This window comes from Rattus rattus, chromosome 9 (assembly GCF_011064425.1).
Source record: "Rattus rattus isolate New Zealand chromosome 9, Rrattus_CSIRO_v1, whole genome shotgun sequence".
Classification (NCBI taxonomy): domain Eukaryota; kingdom Metazoa; phylum Chordata; class Mammalia; order Rodentia; family Muridae; genus Rattus; species Rattus rattus.
Window position 1 is genome coordinate 42,213,732 of NC_046162.1, and position 20,704 is coordinate 42,234,435.

The 20,704-nt window shown below is 47.7% G+C and overlaps 1 protein-coding gene across 1 annotated transcript in view; it reads right to left on the minus strand.

Moving 5' to 3' along the window:
- Positions 1-1,874: 1,874 nt before the first annotated feature.
- Trpv3 (transient receptor potential cation channel subfamily V member 3) overlaps positions 1,875-20,704 on the minus strand; it is a 32,289-nt gene continuing 13,459 nt past the window's right edge. The window contains exons 7-18 of the mRNA XM_032913186.1: positions 20,410-20,550; positions 18,505-18,785; positions 16,400-16,576; positions 15,388-15,546; positions 14,652-14,753; positions 13,593-13,666; positions 10,571-10,736; positions 8,105-8,171; positions 6,665-6,939; positions 5,609-5,721; positions 5,352-5,431; positions 1,875-5,053 (exon numbers count right to left, since the gene is read on the minus strand). Of these exons, the coding sequence (XP_032769077.1) occupies positions 4,956-5,053; positions 5,352-5,431; positions 5,609-5,721; positions 6,665-6,939; positions 8,105-8,171; positions 10,571-10,736; positions 13,593-13,666; positions 14,652-14,753; positions 15,388-15,546; positions 16,400-16,576; positions 18,505-18,785; positions 20,410-20,550 (1,733 nt within the window). The 3' untranslated portion in view covers positions 1,875-4,955. The remainder of the gene's footprint in view (positions 5,054-5,351; positions 5,432-5,608; positions 5,722-6,664; positions 6,940-8,104; positions 8,172-10,570; positions 10,737-13,592; positions 13,667-14,651; positions 14,754-15,387; positions 15,547-16,399; positions 16,577-18,504; positions 18,786-20,409; positions 20,551-20,704) is intronic.

The following is a 20,704-nucleotide window of genomic DNA, read 5'->3' on the forward strand; positions in this document are numbered from 1 at the left end:
AAATCTGTAAACTGAAACCATTGCAATTTAAAAATGTACATTTTAACTTTTGTAATTGAAATGTGATAGAAGAAGAAAAGTCTGTCTGGTGAGTGCCAGCCTATCTGGAAGGCTTCCCCGAGGAGGAATGGGCTGTTGAAATCCCTTGGACAGACGTAGGGAGCCATGGACAGCCACTGTGCCAGGAAGAGGAGCAAGTGCGCAGAGGCAGAGAGAGGAACTCTGGAGGCTACAATGATAAAGGCCATGGTGATGGGAGGCACACGTCACAAGCAAGCCATGGTTGCAGTACCAGGGCACGTCTGAAAGGCCTTTGCATATCCCCTCAACAAATAGCCTGAGGGAAAGTGGCTTCTGAGGGGACTCCCAAAGCTTTTTGATATTGCTACATTCCCACCTAGCTTGTCTTCAGCAGGCTTGTCACGACCTGCAGAGAACACTTTACATCTCCGCCTTGACATGCACACAAAGCTGATAGAGTTTTTAACCAGAGGGTGATTCCTTAACATGTACCAAGTCAGTGAGAGATGAACTCACATTCAGGGTGTCACAGTGCTCAGCACTCCCGTGGTATTTCACAGTTCTTAGCACTTCTGGGGCTGGCGGTGGATTTTACAACCCTTAGCACAAAAAGGAACTCCTGTAGAAGATTCCAATCAGGGCTGCCACACAGGCTTAGTAGGTTTCCCCATGTATAACATGAACGTGCTCCATTCCCATATTCACAAAGTAAAGGGCACTGACCAAAATGTTACCTCTTATCAAACGAAAACAGAAGACTGACACTGCCTGAATTTGGCCCAGGAAAATAATAGAAATTTGATTTAAAAACCAAGTCATTCAAAACCTGGAGTCTATGGGAGATTGCTATGTTACAAACTGGAAAAAAATTACTAGAGCCACTGTATCTATTGATAGGCTAATTTAGTTCAATACAAACATTCCTTTTTACTAAGTAAATCTATTAAGTAGAAAAATTAACTTTCACCATCATGAAATAGCCTAAGAATTCACAAGCAGGGCTGGAGAGATGGCTCAGCAGTTAAGAGCACTGACTCCCCTTCTAGAGGTCCTGAGTTCAATTCCCAGCAACCACATGGTGGCTCACAACCATCTGTAATGGGATCCGATGCCCTCTTCTGGTGTATCTGAAGACAATGACAATATACTCATATACATAAAATAAATCTTTTTTTAAAAGGGCAATTTCCCAGGAATCTTTAAAAAAAAATAATTCCCAAGGGAGTAGTAATACTACTGCGTGGGTGTGGATACAAGGAAAATCATACGTTTGATGATCAAAACTTGAAAGTGTCCCTATTTGATGGTTTCCATCTTCACTGCCAGCTTGGAGACTAAACCAGCCTCAGACATGGAGAGGGAAATGACAAGAGTCATAGTGATAGTTTTGAGATGGCTACTGGAAAATAGAACCGGACAACTGATGAATTTTAAAATTTTTCTAATGATTTATTTTTATTTTATGTGCACTGATGTTTTGTCTGCATGTATATCTGTGTCAGATCCTCTGGAACTGGAGTTACAGACAGGTGTGAGCTGTCATGTGGGTGCTGGGAATTGAACCCAGGTTCCCTGGAAGAGCAGTCAGTGCTCTTAACCCCTGAGCCATCTCTCCAGCCCAAGATAAATCTTTTTAAAAATAAAACAAAGCTGCCAAATAGGCAACTAAAATAGGAATCAGGTGTGCATGCACATTGACACACATAGCATGCTCGCCCGCCACCCCATCAGGATCCAGGAGAAATGCTTCAGATCCAACATCAATCTTCCTTTTACCCATTCCTGTTACGAAACACTCTAGGATTTCTAATTGGTTTTCATATTCATACAATGCAAAGACAGAAACATGGTCATAACGTGACAAAATAAATATTTATTAGAAATCAAAACAGTATTTCTTCAATGAGACCAAAGTAGTCTTACTCTTTATGATTTCTTGAGCATGTAGTTTCACACAAACAACACTAAAAACAAGTCTATAAATTAAGTTATATAAGGATCAGGTACATCCCGTGAGAATAAGACAATAACTCTGTGTCTGGAACCAAAATCACAGTAAATATAAAATAACACGTAAATCAATGCAGAAGTCAAATATGACTTACAGACTCTGGTGAGAGCCTGTCTCCCTGTGGCTCACCCAGAGCAAAAGGAAGGAAAGGAACCTCGATAATACTGCACTCTCTTGGCAGATGCCTAAGAGCTCAATGGCTTCACAGTACGACTTTCACTCCTTCCCCCCACACCAGGAAGGAAGTAAGCACTGGTGTTATCCCAGACAGACATGTGACATCATGTCTAGAATACAGAACTCTTCCTGGGGAAATGTTTACCTAAAACAGGGTTTGCAGCTACTGCCTGAGCATGCTCAGTCCCATCCCCAGAAAACCTCTTCCCCCTAAACTACTGGAATGTAAAGCATGGAGTTTTAAGATGTCCTGTTAGGCCCACAGAGTCAGTGGTGTGTGTGTGTGTGTGTGTGTGTGTGTGTGTGTGTGTGTGTGTGTGTGTGTGTATTCTTGCTATTTTTGTTGTTATTGTGTGGCTTTAGGCACATTTGACCTTTAGACTTGTTATTGGGTTGTACGGACAATGCTAACTTCCAAGACATGAGAGAGAGACAGAGAGAGGGGGGTGGGGAGGAGAGAGAGGAGAGAGAGAACTAGCCCCTCAATGTGGCAACTACAAAAAGACTCAATGATAAAAGCTGCAAAAGGATCCCTGTGGCTCAGAAATCAGAACATCCTAGCATCTCCTACTCTGACATGACTTAGAACAAGTCATGTTCATTCCAGAGCCTGAGTCTCCACATGTATAATGAGGGATTTGGTCCTTTTGAATGGGACACCATTTGTTGAGATGCCTTTTCCTTGCTTTGATGAACTTTCTTAGCTTGACATTCTGGGCTGGAAGCCTTCATTGGGGGAGGGGGTCCCACATTTAGATGAATAGCAAGTTTAGAAATGAGTTTGCCAACAAACTCCACCCAGATCCACCAAAAGCAGATCTCCACAACATGTGAGAAGCTGGTTATTTCTATCTGCCCAACGTGACATGCCTTCCATCCAGGTGGGAAATGCAAAGCTATGTGGCTTTATCTCCTGACTTCCAAGGCAGCACGAAGCTGGAATCCCAGCTCCCTAGAACCAGTGGTTGCCCTTTAAACAGGACCTTCTGTTCAGGTAACTCAAGGAGACTCCAGGTATGGAATACTGGCTTGTAGAATGTCTAGGAACCTTAAGATTCACCTAACTGCTTTCTTCAGCTTCTTCCCCAACAAGTGCTCACCCCATTTCTTGAATACTTCCAAACTCCCGAAGCTGAACTCTACTGAACTGAACCAAAATCTCAATCCAGTTTTCTGACTATTTCTGCCCATCCTTCCCATGATGTCCCCCTCAGGTTCTTGCTTTTCCAAAAAAAACACATGCTTTGTCATCTTCCCCTACTTGAGTGTGATCTTTGAGCAATGTAGACTCTAGAAGGTTGAGCAGGTAGTGGCTGCTGCAGACTGGGCAGCTGTCCATGCTGTACCATCCACCATCTCCCCTGACCTGGCCATTCAGGATGAAATGACCAACTTTTCACCTGTCCAGCTAAGCTGGTACTTGGAACCTTCTAGAATGGAGAAACCTGCCAGAGTGAACTGCTTTGTCTGGTCTCTAGACTGATTAGCTCACCAATTGCCAAGTTTTCTAAAGTCCCAACTTATGTCCACCCTCTTTAACATTAAAAAAAATCTTCATAATCATCTATGATTCCATCTCAAACCTTTCCACATGAATCCTATCACTAAATAACAGAAGAGTGTAGGCTGGGGGTGGGAGGAACATTTCAGTTCTAGCCACTGGAGAAATTCTCCAATCTCTACCTCTACACCCCAAACTGACTCTGAAATTTCAAGGAGAAAAAAAAAAAAAAACTTAGGCTGAGGATAAGAAGTCAGCCCTAAGTTTGACAGATATCCTTTCCTGAGAAGCCTTCTACTACAGTTTCAGTATTCACAGTTAACAAAAACATACGAAACACTGGCGTGTGCTAGTCAGCTTTCAGTTTTAAAACCCTCTCAACAGATCAGCTGCTATTTTCATCTCAGATAAAGTGAGGCCAGCACTGGATGGGGCTGAAAGAAGATGGACACCAAACCTTTTCCCTAGATCACAGCCTGTCTCCCTCAGGCTTTGTGTGCATGAGGAAAATTTTATTGTCCTGACCCTGACCATCCTGAGGCCTAGTATATAATACTTACATTCAGTCCAAAAGCCCAAAATCTATTTCTTAGCTTTTAAAGTTGCCTACTTCATCTGAAGTAATTTTCATTCAAAAGTGAAATGGCTTTTCTGAACTAAAAATAAAAATTTTGTGTCAGTTACACTGTTAAAACATCTCTCTGCTGGAGATAGGTTTAGCCTTGGGTTTCAGTCCAAGGATGGAGTCCAGCTTCCTGCTCGATGGAGACTCAATGAGGGTATTCCCATAGCTCATTCCCTTACTCCCCAGGTAGATCAACTTAGCTCAGATCTTCTAGACTTGCTAGGACAGGATCCCCCACAAATCACAGTTGTGGAGGCAAAGGAAGAGCTGGCCCTAACAACAGACCATAGTAGAGGGAAGACTGCTCTCCCCACTCCTCAGACCCCAGCTCCGTCTTCCCCAGCACATGCGTCTTGGAGCCAAGCCAACCTGCAGGCACCTCACCCGGGGCATCAGGAGACTTCCAGACCCAGAACTGCTGGCCATGGATTTCTACTGACCTCTGGAGTCACAAAACCCAAGGAGCCTTCCTTTCAGATCGTGACTGCTGCCCCTCAGCAGCCACCAGCCACTGTGAGGAGTGTTTTGCTTCTAGTCTAGCACTCTGCATAGCACTTCAGCACCAGGGCTTGGCCTGCAGCATCAGACCACAGTGTTCACATCAGCCTTCAGCCATGCTTCTACACCGACGTTTCTGGAAATTCATCTAATTCATCAAATGCATAGAGGGTGGTTTTGCTATTGCTCCTGGAAGAATCTTGAATTTTGTTTGAATCTGCTGTGGAAAACAGAGTTGAGATTTAGAAGTACATCCTTCTGTGTCCTGTCCCTGCATGTTGGCACAACCTTTTTTTTTTTTTTTCTGGTGGGGCTGAGGCTAGAACCCAGAACCTAAGCTGCACCTCATCCCCCTACCATTTAGTTTTTAAAAGCTGTTCTAAATAGTGCTACAGAGTATCAGAGCTGGGAAGGACCTTCCAATTCACAGGTAGGAAAACCAGGCCTCTTGGTCTTGATTCACATGAAGTCACATGGTGCACAAAAGAAGACCCCACAACATCTTAAAGCAACAATACCTGTCCGTCTTATGGGCCCTGGATCTTCATTGAGAAAAGACACGTGTGTTTTCCATTCAGTCCACTTCACCTCGTTGATCCTGCAAGTGTGACCACTGTACTCACTACTATACAATCACATCCCAGTAATAGAAACACACTTAGGATGTGTTTCTATAGAGCTCCTCTAATGCCACAGATCCAGGGATGCTCCAACCTGTTTGCTGATCCTGCCCACCTCAAAGACTACTGCCCCACACCCCTTCCCTCTTTGTTACCTCAGGCACAGCCGGAAGTCCTCATCAGCTACTTTGCACAGCTCTCCCATGCGGAATCTGCTTCTCAGCCATTCTGGTAACATTTTCTCAAACTCCAAGATGGTCCTGGCTCTCTGGGACGATAGAGAAGCCTAAACTGATTTCTCCAAGCCTGCTCTGAGAGCCCCGCTCCAGATGAGGGTACATTCACAGGTACCCCATCTGATAGCTCACTCCAGCCTCATTTGTGCCTAAGGTCTTGAGGGTGTGGAGTAATCATGAGTTCAAACATGAGAAATAAACTCTGGGACTGATAAACTGCTTTAAGCTTAGCATAAATAGTATGTCTGGATATCTGGAGCCTCCTGACTGAAACGTTGGGATTCTGGAACTGCAGGTGGAGGAAAGTTCAGAAGTCAAACATTCCCACACTCTCTACCCAGCTTGGGTACCGTGGAAGCTTCCCTGGCAGTGTGTCCAGTCTCTCTGACTGAGCATTATGCACAACCTAGTTAAAAAAGGTTCTGGTAACCGGAAACCCAGAGCTTCTCTCCCTGTAGTCATGTGATCTCAATTCTGCCAGCTGAGGGTGGCAAGAGGAGGTTGCAGTCCCCTCTGCTGCAGGCAGCTCTGCAAGCATCTGAAGGGCTGCTCCTCCCCTCCCCTCCCCCCTAAGTCCAACAAGCACTTTCTAAGCAGCACCGTGTCTAGTCAGCTCACGAATCAGATAGGTCATCACCACAGGATCCACACCGTGAGTTGTTCTCAGGACTGAGAAATGATAAGGCCAGGATGAAACAAAGCAGAAATGTCACTTCCATTGTTCCAGAACCTTACTTCTCTTCAACCCCAGTTACCTCTCAATGTCCACACATCACAGGTGACAATGAACAGAGTATCCCCAAAAGCCTGCATTTCCCCATATGTGCTGCTATTCTAGACCCTGTTCTCAAAGAGCCTATGTTGAGGCTTAGGCAGAGTCTCGGGATGCACCCCAGCCCCACTGCTGCTGCTGGCTATGCGAAACCTCGAGATGAAGTGCTGAGCAAGGCCCTAGCAAGGCCTCTGCCCGCTCACCTGCAAGCGCCAGATCCGCTCACTCTCTTTGGAGACATTCTCCACCGTCTCCCCCATCAGGGCGATGAGCATGTTGAGGAGCAGGACAAAGGTGAGGATGACATAGGTGATGAGTAGGAAGAGAAAGAGGATGGGGTAGGTGGAGTTCTGCTGGATGTTCAGGTCGCCCAGGCCTATGGTGAGCTTGAAGAGCTCCAGCACCGCATCGCTGAAGCTGCCGTAGGAGCTGCAGTCCTGTTTGTCCTTGGAGCATTTCTCAATCAGTGAGGCCAGCGCTGCGGGGAGAATGGGTGCTCTTGGGCTCTCTGTTGTCCGGCCACTCAGAGAACTCACGTGTTTGCATGTATACACGGCTGCCTTCCTCTCTCTGGCCTCTCAATTCCCATCTCTGCTCCTCCTCATCTCCACTGTCATGTTCCCCAGAAGCCTAACGAGGCTGATTTTCCTGCCTGGCCTGCAGAAAGCCCTTCCAGCCCACTGAAGCCTAGCATCTTCTCCCCTCCTCTATCAGAAGCCTAGTCCTCACTCATCCACAGCCCTCCAAGGTTGTCGCTTAACCTGTGTTCAACTCTGGCTCCCTGTAGACTAAGGTTCTGGCTGCCTGTACCCCAAGTGGTCTCCCCAGCACTATAAGATCCTATATCCCCTCTTAATGCTGTGTCTTGAGTTTCCTATGAACAAGGCCTGGACTTGTTTTTCTCTTCTATGCAACAACACACCACAGCGATGCTGCTTTGCTAGGTGAGTGAATGGAAGGCTCAGGTGTGAGTGAATGCATGGAGGAATAAGTCCACAGGTAGAAGGTCAAATGAATAAGCAAGATTTGTCCTTGAAAAGGATCAGACCGATGACAGCAGCTGTGTCAACAGTCATGAAAAAGGGGGGGGGGCTATTCCACAAAATTGCCCTGGAGAAAAACATGCTAAACATGCCATCTTCTATAGAGTGGTTAGAAATAAAATCAGATTATCTCATTCCCTTTGAATTTTAAAAAGGGCCTCCACATATTTGGTCCCCAATAAACCATAAGTTACCGCAGAGATAACTGAAGCAAACTGTCAAGAGTGAAAAGATGTATAGGGCCAGAGGAATACAGCTCAGTGTACTAGACTACTCCTAGTTTTTGAAGTCTGCCCATCAAGTTTCTGTGAGCTCTTACTTGCCCGTCTGCAGGATGGGGTAAGAACTCTGCTGAGCCTATCAGAGAGATTGTGATGGATCTGACAGTCTGGGGAAAACACGGGTTGGATGGGTGGACTAGAGATGGCCATGAGTCTCTAATCCATGAGATCAGGGGTGATGACTCCAACTTGGTCAAGTTGGTCAAGGAATGTGGCAGGTACTATGTCACCCTGATGAAGCCAGTGTGCTTTGTCATTCTGCTGTCTGGATAAGGTGCCTTACAAGCATGGGCATTACTGTTAGTTGTGAAGCAATTACCTACTCCAAATCCAAGTAAGAACAGGATGTAAACAAACAAGAACTTGAGAACATCGTGCAAAATGACCTGCAAAGAAAGGGACATGATCCAAGTGTGAGGTGTGCACGTGTGGTTGCCGTGCACCTGTCTCCTGTATCCCGCCATTCTCTCTCCCTCCTCTCCATCCCGTTTGATGGCCCCCAGGCTCCTCTGAAGGCCCCGTCTCTACAAGGAAGCCTTCTTTCCTGCTTTGTCCCCAAGACCCCTCTTCCCTCCACCTCGCCTCCCAGCATACAGTCTCTCTGATTCACCCTGTGTCTTTCTCTATGGAGTCCCACCTCTGGGCCTCCCTGGGGCCAATGACATGCCAGGACCAGCACATACCTACTTCTAAGAACTGATAGTTGAATTTGCATGAATTTTATGACCATACCCACTATAAAGAAACTAAATCAAACATGCAATTATAAGATAAATAAGTTCTGGGGCTCTCATGAAAAATATCAAATTGTGCAGTCGAAGTGTGCCCAAAGAATAGGCCTCCAATTTTCTAACACACATGGTGGCTGTATTAACTACATTGAAATTGGTAATCACTACACAGGATATAGCTATACCCAATCCTACACTTTAGATGTATACAAATTTTCAATTATAGCTCAATAAAAAAATAAAAATAATCTTTATTGCAAAAAACTCAATCACTAAGTCAAGCATAGTAGAATAGACTTATAGCCCAAGCATGGTGAAGGCTAAGGCAGGAAGAGCATGAACTTCCAAACCAGCCTGGGCTCTATTTTAAGAACTTGTCTCAAAATAAAACTTTAGTCACATACATTTACAATTGTTATATTTAAGGTAATAAATATTCAACATTGAGTGTTACATGGCTATTTTGCTACATTATACAATCATTTATGCTGGGGGAGGGTCGTATATCTATTGTAACCAGATAGTGGAAGGACTATGTAATAATATGCAACTGCACATCTCTTCCCAGATGTGTTAAGTGGCATAATGTCAGCAGCTGCAAATCCACCATGGCAGGAACAGTTATGCCATGAAAACCAGCAATGCTACAAATATTTAAATCCTGCCAGCAAAATGTTCCTCATTATATTGATGTCTACATCAAGATTCAAGACAGTGACCCAGAAAATGTTAAGGCAGATTAAACTTTAAAATGTGGGCTGTCTGAAACTCACAACTGGTCAAAGTGCAGAGTAAAAGTATGTGGGGGGGGGGGATTCAGCCACAAATGGAAGGTCTGCATTGTATCCCTTTCCTCACAAAGCTTAGTGACCACTGTGGGATCAAGGGCAGAAAGGTTGTAAAAGCCAAAAGTCAGGGAAGATTAGATGGAAACATCATCTTCTAGAAATGCCAGGGTCACTGGACCAAGGAACTGCAACTGTTGTCTGTGGAAGACCTGCATGAGATCATGCCAACCATGAGAGTTGATGGCTTCTTGGGGAAGAAGAATCAGTTTTTCTTTAAGAATTGGACCTTGGTTAGTTGACCACATTCCAGTGGATGACCCTACACCCATGAACAACACAACTTAGAATCATTAAGTGCTTGCATGAGCATGCATGTATGCATGCATGCTTGTGTGTAACTTTATATATTATATTCGTATTATATATTGTGTATATATACATGTATGTATGTATGTACGTGTGTGTGTGTGTGTGTGTGTGTGTGTGTGTGTGTGTGTGTGTGTGTGTTTTAAGAAAAGAGAACATGAAGTTAAGAGGGTTGGGTGAGGAAGGAGTGGATCTAGGAGAAGATAGGCTGAGGAGTCCAGTAAATATGATCAAAATACTTTGTATGCATGTGTGAATTTTTCAAAAATTTAATTAAAACATTGTCATTTTAAGGTATAGGCAGTCTTCTGTGAATAGCACAGGAAGGTTAACAATCCTTCTGGTGTTTGATACCAGTTATCCAGTTCGGTAAAGCAGTTGCTCTCAGCTTGACTGACACCGTCCAGACTGTCTCTCCTTGCTGCTAACAAAGTGAATGGTCAACCGGGCAGAAAGGAGCAGCTCTCATTGGTCAGCTGCTACCACAGGCCAGTGACAGATACAACCCCATTTCAGAAAGCAACAAACTGCTACTCATCTCACCCTTCAAATTGTAAGAATGTATGACAACCGTGTGTATGTGTGTACGTATTCAGTATGCAACGTATACATACACTTATCTGTTACATGCAGGCATGGGCACACACATACAAAGAACAATTGTTAGATATTTCCCAGCACACCACTGCTCACGGGTCAGAACATTTCCCTCACAAAGTGTGTCCCTTACCAATGCCCTACAAGCCCAGTTGTTTTAAAGTCTGACCAAAATGAAATGAAGACTGTTGCATTTCGGAGAGTGCTGGCTTACTGATTACTGCTTCAGATCTTAGTTTCCACATCTGAAGAGTGGACACCCCACCCTCAAATGGTGCTCTGCCTGCACAGTTCCCAGCATACCTTCTGGATCATGACGCTGTACATGCCCATAGACTGGAAGCCTCTCGTGTAGTAGAGCATGTTCGCCCAGCCCAGGGCCATGGCCAGCACGAGGCAGGCAAGGTATTCTTTGTAGGCAAACAAGTACAAGAATACAGACAGTATCACAAGCACAGCTTGGACAAAACTGTTCAGGAGACATAGGAGACAAGGGCCTTACTTAGCAGCAGCAGAAACATTCAACCCCCAAACCTTAACCTCCAAAAAAGGTTGCCATGGTAGCCGATGTTGACAAGACATGCAAGGTTTCCTGGCCTCATTCAGCTGGTCTAAATCCTGTGTAGACTGCATCACTGGATGCAAGGCCAAGCCGGTGTGGGCTGCCAGCAGACTCTCCCATCCAGCCCACAAGGACAGATGGCTTGCAAATCACCTATACGGTTACAGTTCCCACATAGATGTGGGAAACACTAGGGTAGATCAGCAGTTAGGTAAAAAGCATGTTTTCAATAAAAATCACAAAAGCTTCCAACATTCATACTCAGAAGCTAATTATAATTTCAAAGTTTTTCAAAGCCTACTCTTTTATCATTTTAAGGTGCAATATATGCTAATTGAAGTAAGGCACTTATAAAATGATAGCTAACATCTCTGTACTTAAAAGAAGTACCCAGAGTGGTCAAAGTCAGAGGACAAGAGCAGAAAAGAGGTTACCAGAGGGGAGACATTTGGGAGTTATGATTTACTCAGTAAAAGGCTTTAGTTTTGCAAGAAGAGTTCCCTGGAGACTGGTGCACAGCCATGTGGACATACTCCACAGCTCTGAGCTGTGCTTGAAAGTGATTAAGATGGTGGTTTGGGGCACTGAGATGACTCAAGTGGTAAAGAGCTTCCTGCCAAGCTGACAGGCTGAGTTTGGTTCCTGGAACTCACATAGTAGAAAAAGAGAAGCAACTCCTACAGGGTGTCCTCTGACTTCCATGTAGGCACTATGACATGTGCCTCCCGCCCCTCCCACAAGCTCACACACTCTTTAAAAATTATTTTGAAGATGGTAGTTTTTGTGTGACGTGTCATCATTGTGGAAGAGAAAGCAGGACAATTGCAAGAGCCAGAGGTCACAGAGGCCCGCTGCAGAGCAGTGTTTTCTAAGTGTGATGGGGCCATCATGTACAGGACCTGCACAAGATCAAGCCAACCAAAGCTCCAGGGAGTAAGGAAGGGACCCACCTACGGCTGGGGAGCTACTGGCAGCTGATGACTGCTGGGGGAAGGAGAGTGGTTTCTTTGGTGATGTAGCCCCTGGTGGATTGCCAGCCTGGTCTACACAGTGAGCCCTGAGCCAGCTACATAGTGAAACCCTGTGTCCAAAAAACTAAAACTCACACAGGGAATTGGGAGGGAGAAGCAGTCAGTAGAGGAGTTTGTGAAGTGTTGGAAGGGTGAGAGTAAAAGTTGGGTCTGATGAAATGTATTATACACATGTATAAAAATTTTTCCAAACAATAAATATAGCGTGTAACAAACATACATGATGAAAGTGTCCTCCTAAACAGTGCCCACACTTCCAGTCTTGCAGACATCTAGTTGACAATACTCTTGTGTTTCTAATGTCAGACACTTTGCACAAGAGAGTCTAGGGCACAGCAAACTTGCTTTTCCCCCAGGTGAAGAACAGGGGCCTGACTGAGGAACCAACTGGGGACTCAGGTGAGAAAGTGCCACTCTACCTTCCTCTACCCTAACAGAGCAGAAGCAGAGTGGGACATCACGCTAAGAGCAGAAGCTGTGTAAACGTATCTCCTCGGGAACCAGCATACTTTCTCAACAGTGGCCTGCATCCTGGCAGGGCAGTGTCTATCTGGCCTGTCCACTTGCTGTGCCTGGCCCTGGGGGATGAAGAACTCAGTTTATACCGCTAGAGGGCAGGTACATGCTTTATAAAACTCCCAGGTAGGCACTGGAGCCGCTCAGCTGCCATACTGCCTCCTGTGAAGAAAGCACGAGGACCTGAGCTCAGTCCCCAGCACCCACATCAAAAGTCCACATGTGGCCATGGATGCCCTTCATCCAAGCCCTGAGGAGGCAGGGGTAGGAGGAGCCCTGGGGCTTGCTGACTAACCAGTCTAGCCAAGCAGGGAACTCTAAATTCAGTGAAAGACCAGGTCTCATAAAGTAAAGGGCCACAGAGAATGGGGTGGAAAATGAAGAAGATGCCCGACTTCAAACTCTGGCCTACATATATAATATGTGCACTCCTGTACATGTGCAGGTACACACAACACACACACACACACACACAGAGAGAGAGAGAGAGAGAGAGAGAGAGAGAGAGAGAGAGAGAGAGAGAGTGAGATCAGCCTCCTAACATATTCAAATGAAAGACATTAACAGTGTGCCACTATTGCAAAACCAGCATTCTTCATCCTCCGCTGTGGCCTCTGACACTACCACAAAGTCAAGCTGAGTCTGCCTCTGCTCATTAAGCCATTGGTGTCAGCTGTGCATGACTTCATGCACAGAGGCTGCTAAGCTAGGCCTTCTCACTAGGAACCAGGGCCACCAGCACAGCAACAGCTGGGGCTCTGACGTCACTGAGCACTGCATCATGGTGTGTGACTTACTGCCCTGTTCTGAGAATCCCAAGGATGACTGGATGAGACTGATTTCTCAAATGCCTTCTGGTTCTAACCAAGGTCTCAGATGGCAACCCTGGGTATCACTGAAGCTAAAAGGGACTTCCTGAGACACTGCTATGTGCAAACACCCACTGGATGGCCACCCTCTGCTTCTCTGTGGTGCCTGCCATTTGGGGCTCTGGGAGATGGAGTTAGCCTTCCCCTGCCATCAGGACAGGCTCTGTCCCAAGGGTTTCTGATCCCCTTCGCAGGCATTTACATGCACCACCATCTAGAGGAGACAGAGGGGGCCTTTGGACCATAACGATAGCAGGGTGCTTCAACATGATGGCATGGTTGGGTGCTATTCCAGAGAATCTTCAGCCCTCCCCATCAGTTGTGACCAAAGGGACAGACCTACTTACAAGACAAAATGAAACCAGGCATCCGACAGGATGGACTGAAGATCAGAGGGTCTCAGCAGGAAAATGGCAATACCCTGGGGTGGACAGAAAGGAAAAGCTTGACCTCTTCCTGCCCTCCACCCAGAGTCTGGGAAGTACTGATCCAGTGGGGAATTCAGGGAGGGCTGTGTGTGTAGCAGCTCAGCTAGAGTCCAAGGGTGGAGTGTGGAAGCTGACCTGTGCCCAGAGGGCATCACTGACACCTCAGTGAGTAGAGCTCCCACAGGCTTCTCACTCCCATCCTCAGCCCAGAAACTGCAAAGCCACACAATCACTATAGCTACCCATGAAACGTGGCCTAATTTTCCAGCCTCTGAGCTTTTGTGCCTGCTGCTTATCATGGCCTCCCTACTGATGAAGCTTCCAGCCCTCCTCCCACTCCAGATAAGGCACCTACCTCCCTCTAAACACTGTTCTAATCTACCTTACAGTCCAGGTGTTTGTGAGTGTTGGCTCTCTTATCAAACTGATCTTAAGAAAAGCACCCACCCCATCCCGGTCATACACACACCGCCCCCCAATGTTCCATATACAAAAGGCTCAAAATCTCCAGGCTGATTCACTGGCTGGTTGAATGGGTTAAGTGGGTAGACACACGAGTGGGTGAAAGGGTGAGTGGATAGATGGACAGACAAACATGGGGAAATGGCTGAATAAGAAACAGAAGTATGATGCCTAGGTTATGTGGGGTTTGGAATGGATGAATGAGTGACTGGGTAGATGGAAAGAGTTAGGTAACAAGATGGTAGAATCGAGAAGGAAGAGTCATAGGCCCAGAGTGGCATAAAGGATAGAGACACGGTGGACAAGTTGACAGATGAATGGAGGAGGGGATGGAGTAGGGATGGGCCTGGCTTACTCACTGTTTTCTGTACTGTACTTAGGAACCTGAGGCCTAAAAAGGAAATGTTTTCCTGATGCCCCTACAGGTGAGGCAGTGCAGGCTGGAGTGGAAGTCAGCCATGCTCCTACCCTGCTGGCCTCAAGGGGTTTTCTAGAAGGACATAGAAACGTACTCACCTCTTTCACAGAGATGCACATGGCCCAGATAAGAACAAACATCCTCCCTAGGAGCTGAAGCCAACTCATCTTATGTGTCAGGGCCAAGGGGTGTGGGAGAGCCTGGAAAGGAAGGGAAGACAGGGTGAGGATGAGGAGGAAAGAGGGGGGACCCAGGCTGTATATGCATGCATGCTGGACCCTCAAGATGGACCAGTGGCCATTGTGGAACCTCATCTTCTGCCCCTGCCTGCCTCACCCTCAGCAGGAACCCAGAACTTTGCAGTAAGGACAATCCACTATGTGCTAACAACCCCCACTGCCTAACTGCATGGTTCTTTTCAACCACATCCACATCCAGACACTCAAAGGGGCTTCCTCACAGTTCAGTGAAGCCGAGACTCTGCACCCCCACTAACAGGTGAGAAACCGAGGCCCAAAGAAGTGGGGAGGCTTAGCTAACTAACCTCTCTTCCATCCACCTTCTGGAGGCCTCACAACGGACAGTGTAGTCTAGACCCACAAAGAAATCCTGGGAAGGTCCTGGGGTTCCTTAGTCCCCAACTTTCCCAGTAAGACTCTCCCTAGATCTGTGCACCTACAGCCTGGCTAACCATTTTATTCACTGGAAACTTTGGATGACAGCATGAAAAGCCCTTATATCTGGGCCTCAGTTTCTCCATCTCTACATGGGGCAGTTCCACGATCCTTCACCACAGACCTTCCCACCACCACCCCATCCCCGGGGCCACCATACCTCATCTTCCCGAGGACGGTAGTAAGAGACGAGGGTCAGGGTGATGTTGTAGAAGAAATAGAAGCAGAAGGACAAGAAGAACATGTACTTGGCAAATTTCTTCCACTTCATATGCAGCAGTGTATGCAGAGGCTCCAGGGTCAGCATCTCATGCCGGTTCTGGGGATAGAACACCCCACAGGGATGAGGAGGCAGAGAAGGACCATTTTCTAAAGGCACAGAGGCAGCGGGGCCAGTGACAGAAGGCTCCAGTCATAGCGAACAATGGACTGGCTTGATGGAAGTGCTGGAAGGGTAACTCCCAGCTCCCAGGGATCCTTTGAGCAGCCAAATGCTACAGGGGCCTGGGGTTTCCCAGCAGAAAGAGTGCTGATACCCAGCAAGGTATGGGGAATAGGAAGAGGTTCCAGTATCCCTGTGACCTTAGGACATCTCCTGAGCCTTTCTTGGATCACCTCTTTATCTCTACCACAACCTTTACCCACCATGCTAAACAGTCTACTGTGAGGGTCCAGGGAGCCCCTGAGGAGTAGGACTATTGACAGAAACAAAGGGCAGGGACCTGGCCCATTGCCTCACTCCTCAAAAGAGCTGAAAACTGTCGGACCTGACCCTCAGTCTTCACCTCCAGCTTCATTAGCTCTCCCTCCCCCACCTCCTCCTGGAAGGGTCCTGATTGCTCTAGATAGTGAGCACCATCTGACCTCATGTGCACTCATGTTTAGAGGAAGAAAGGATGCTAAGCCCCACCATGGTGAGTTAGAGAGGGCAAGATCAATATCACACACTTCTTCATGCCCCTTTTACCCTTAGCTCTGCTACTCACTGTTAGGAACAAAAGAGCTAGCTTCTATCTGGGCATTGCCCCCAATGCTAGACTCCATCACCAAGATAATTCACCAATATGGGACCTAGGGGACTCTGACAACTGTTCCCAGGGTCCTCAAGTCCTGGCCTGAGGTCCAGCCCTCATTCTTTGTTCCCTTCCTGCCAACCTGCCTGGGAGACCCACATCAATGTTGGTGTTGTAGACGATGATCTCCAGCACAGAGTTATCCGTCGTCGTGTCCACGTTGGTGAGGTCATAGAGTGAGGATGACACAGGCCCATATGCCCAGTCTGTGAACTTTCTGGACAGGCTCCGGAGAGGCTTCTCCTTGATCTCACGGCCAAGGATATACTTCAGGATCTGGGGACAAGAAGAGGGGTAATGGGACTTGGGGACAACAGGCCTGGACCATCCAGAGGCAGGTCAGCCCAGAATATGTTACCACCCAAAAGGGTCTGAGTGCCACCTCTGCCTGGAGCCATGACCCTGGGTTCCAGCTATATCTGTAAAATGGGGGTAAGGTTCACAGTTCTTGCCTTCTCACAGAATATGAGAGCCCTTTTGCACACTACAGAAAACCAAACCATCAGCTAGTGGGCCCCAAAAGTAGCTGAGTTCCAATTCAGTAAAGAATCTAAGAATTGACCATTTTTAGAAGTGATTTCCATGAGACCTGAACTTGAAGCTCTCTGTTTCTCACTCCTCCATCCCACCCACAGGTCAGGCTCATCACTCTGGCTGAACAAGCTGTGGCATCAGGCACCAGGCCTCGCAATAGGACCACAAAGCTCACTGTAGGTCAGTGATCCTCAAACTCTGCCGTATGTTAGGATCCCTGGGGACTTTGTTGAAACACACAGTCAACCACTAAAACCCCAGATGCGGGGAGAAACCTGGGAAGCATTTTGTGAAGCTCTCTGAGTCCCCTACACAGGAGGGCCACTGCTCTCATCTTTCCACTTCCTGAAAGCTAACCCATCAATCACCCAAGGTTGGGGATACAGCATCCAGGGACATGAACCCAAAACCCAACAGGAAAGCTCTGTTGGGAGGACAGCTCAGTGTGTGACTCTCACACAGCCACACTGCGTCTCCCACCACAGCCCAGGCAGACAGCTCCTGCATCCCAGTGAGTCAAAACCCCAAGGGCAGGCCTGTAGCTTAGGCATGGCTGAGTCCTCCATTGCCAGTATGGCAGCCACCTTGAGTGACATCCAGAAAATTTTTCTACAAGACACTGAATAAAGGGGAGGACTCAGGAACTTCCCTGATGGGTACCTTCCTTAGACTGGCCTTGATGAGGGTACTTTTCCCTAGAGCATAAGGGGTCCCAGGGCTGTGCCTCCTGCAAGATGCATCTTCCCCGGGCTTGGATGGCAGGAAGCACAAGTAAGAGAGTGACATGCAGGAAAAGGCTCGTGGAAGAAACTAGACCCACAAATACCCTCTGACTCTCCTCAGAACCCCTGCAAGCTATGACCCTGGGTGGCAGGAGAGGGGGGGTCAGATACACAATTCTCCCTTTGTTACGGCTGTTCTTTTCTCCCCCACCCTCTACATGGGAATAAAAAGGTCCCTTGTAGGCTCCAGCCCTGGCCTGACCTCAGGGCAGCTGACTAGGAGAGATACAAGGATAGACAGCTGGAATGGCTCAACTGGTGCCAGCTCTCCAGTGTCCTTCCACAGTCTCCCAGAAGCCACACTCCCCTCCCAAGATCTATTCCCTGAGAAGGAATCAGCCAGACCACAGCTCCATATCATCTTGTCCCAGCCTAGGTCTTCCCAAGGTGCTCACATCAGCCTGGAGTTCTTGAACATCACGCAGGCAAAGGGTCCACACTACCATAACCACACTCTCCTGGAGAAGAGGCCTGACCAACAGACTAAGGTCATTGTACTGCCAGGGAGAAGAAGCCCATTGACCTCAGACCCAGAGTAGCCATTCTGGAACCACTGCCCCCAGAAGAAGAAAGCCTGAAGGACAGACATGCAGCCTATGGTTGAGCGTCACCACTCAGGAATGCTCAACCACAAAACACCTGAGCTATTGCATCACCTTGGCCTTAGGGATTCTCCAATCTGGCCCCACCTAGGAAGTCCCAGGAAGAAAGAATGAACTCGAGTACAGGATTAATGTCTTAAGGGTGGACCACATGTTGGATTTCACTGAGACACCACTGCACTCCCAGACCTAAGCCACAGCCTTCCCAGAGTGGAGGCTGGAGCCTATGGGATCCTCAGACGGGCACCGTGCTTCCCCAGTCCCCGTACCCACTGCAGGGCCCCACCTCAGCCTTGCCCATCTTGGCAGCCAGCTGCAGTGGCGTGAGACCGTCATTGTTGCGCATGGTCTCCAGCTCCCAGTTGCCACTCCTCAACAGAATCATGTCATACATGCGCTTAACAAAGTCATTCTGGGTCTTGAAGTCCTCAGCCACTGTCACCAGCGCATGCAGGATGTTATTTCCCCGAGAGTCCTGGGAAGTGATGTCTGTCTGCTCATTCTCCATCAGCAGCTGCACGATCTCAGGCTGGTTGGTACATGCTGCCAAGGCCAGGGGCGTCTCGCCTGGGGGAGGGGACTGAATGAGCCCAGTCCCAGAGGCCCGGATGCTGGCCATCACAGCAGCACTGAGCCCCAAGGCTCCCTGACCACCTCCCCCTTGCTCGGTGAAGACTGACGTGGGTTCACACCCATAGGTACCTGTGCTCCCTGCTCCCCACTGACTTTTCAACATTCTGCTCGGGAAGAACAGAACATACCCACTAGGTACCCCCTCACCCAGAATGAGAAGTCTAATTCCAGCACACAGCACAAAGCCCGCTCTGTTTTGAGCTCCTTGAATCCTCTCACCCATGCTCACACCACTCCAGTCACAATGGCCTTCTTACTCCAACAAGGGGCATCTAAGCCCAGGGCCTTTGCTTGCACTGTTCTTGCTTCCTGCAGCTGCTCTGTGCTTTTCCCCAGTCTTGGCTCAGATCCCGCCTTCTCGGTTACTCACTCTCGACACCCTATTTAGAATGTAGAAACCCTTCCACCCACCCAGACAAAACCCTGGGCTCTTCTTCCTCTTTTTACTCCCACCTGTGCCCTCCCTTTATTCCACCCAGCAAATGTTTCCCAACACTGGCTGTGATTAGGTCCTAGGCTGGACACTGAGGACACAAGACTGACTGAGCAAGAAGCTGTCCTCAGAGATGCCCAGACTCATCTAGTCCTGCTGACTGAAAAGCCAAAGGTGGGGAAGATGGCTCGGTGGGTAAGACTGCTTGCTGCACAAGCATGAGGAGCTGAGTTCAAGTCCCCAGCACCCATGTAAAACGCTGGGCATGGTTGGCACAGGGGCAGAGACAAACAGTTTATGGGGCTTACTGGCCACCATCCTAGTTCCACCAGATTCTGTCTCGAGAAAAGGATGAAAAATAATAATGTTCTCTGAGCCCACATTCACACAGATCGCACATACAAACCATACATTCACAAAAAAGAAAGGAAAAACCAGAGCGGTGACAGGCCCAGTGGGGCTTCCTGCTGCCCTTCCTGACTGTGATGGTGGTAATAGAAAAATAACGGAACTGTACACTAAAATGGGTGGATCTCACTATACATAAAGTATACATTTTTTTAAACCCAAAGAATTTGTAAAGGCAATGTGAACATTGTCAGAAGAGGAGGAAAGACATTTGTGTGAAATCTAACCTCCCACCAAAACATACACACACACACACACACACACACACACACACACACACACATGCACACATATATGTACACATACATTCACACACACACACACTCACACACACACACACACTCAGACACATGCTAAGAAAAATAAAACAATAAATAAAGGTTGTGAAGGAAGGACATTACAGATATTACAACCAAGAGCATCTACCACAAAGTTCTGGAGGTTCTGGAACCTCAAGCTTACGCAAAGTTACCCCTGTAAGGACCTCTTTCTAGCACATACAATTCAACTGCTTTTGGATTTCTGCCCCGTCACTGAAGGTATAAGCCCTGCAGACTCTTCCACACCAGCAGACTCAGCATCAGCCTAGTCTTAATGCACATGCGCGGAGGAGACTATCTTGTAGCACCCCCGTGTGGCTGAGCTGGTCACAACAGATTACAGAACCGGAAGCCCCTTCTCTCTCCCACAATCCTCCACTCCTGTGGCATCACCTACCAAAATAGAAGCCTTCATGCTGGTATTTTGGGTTGAAGAAGACCCCCTTGGCGTGAGCGTTGACGTCAGCACCCGCTGCTATGAGCACTGCTGTGATGTCTCCCTGGCGCCGCTCGATGGCAATGTTCAGCGCTGTCTGCCCTGCAAACAGCCAGCATGGGTGCTCAAGGACCTGGGACAACCTAAAGCTGATCTTGGAGTCCCTTGACCCCAGGTGGCAGTCGCTGAATGAAAATACTAAGGGTGTAGATACCATGTGTGGGGACACCGCACTGACCCCAGGTTGAATTCTGGG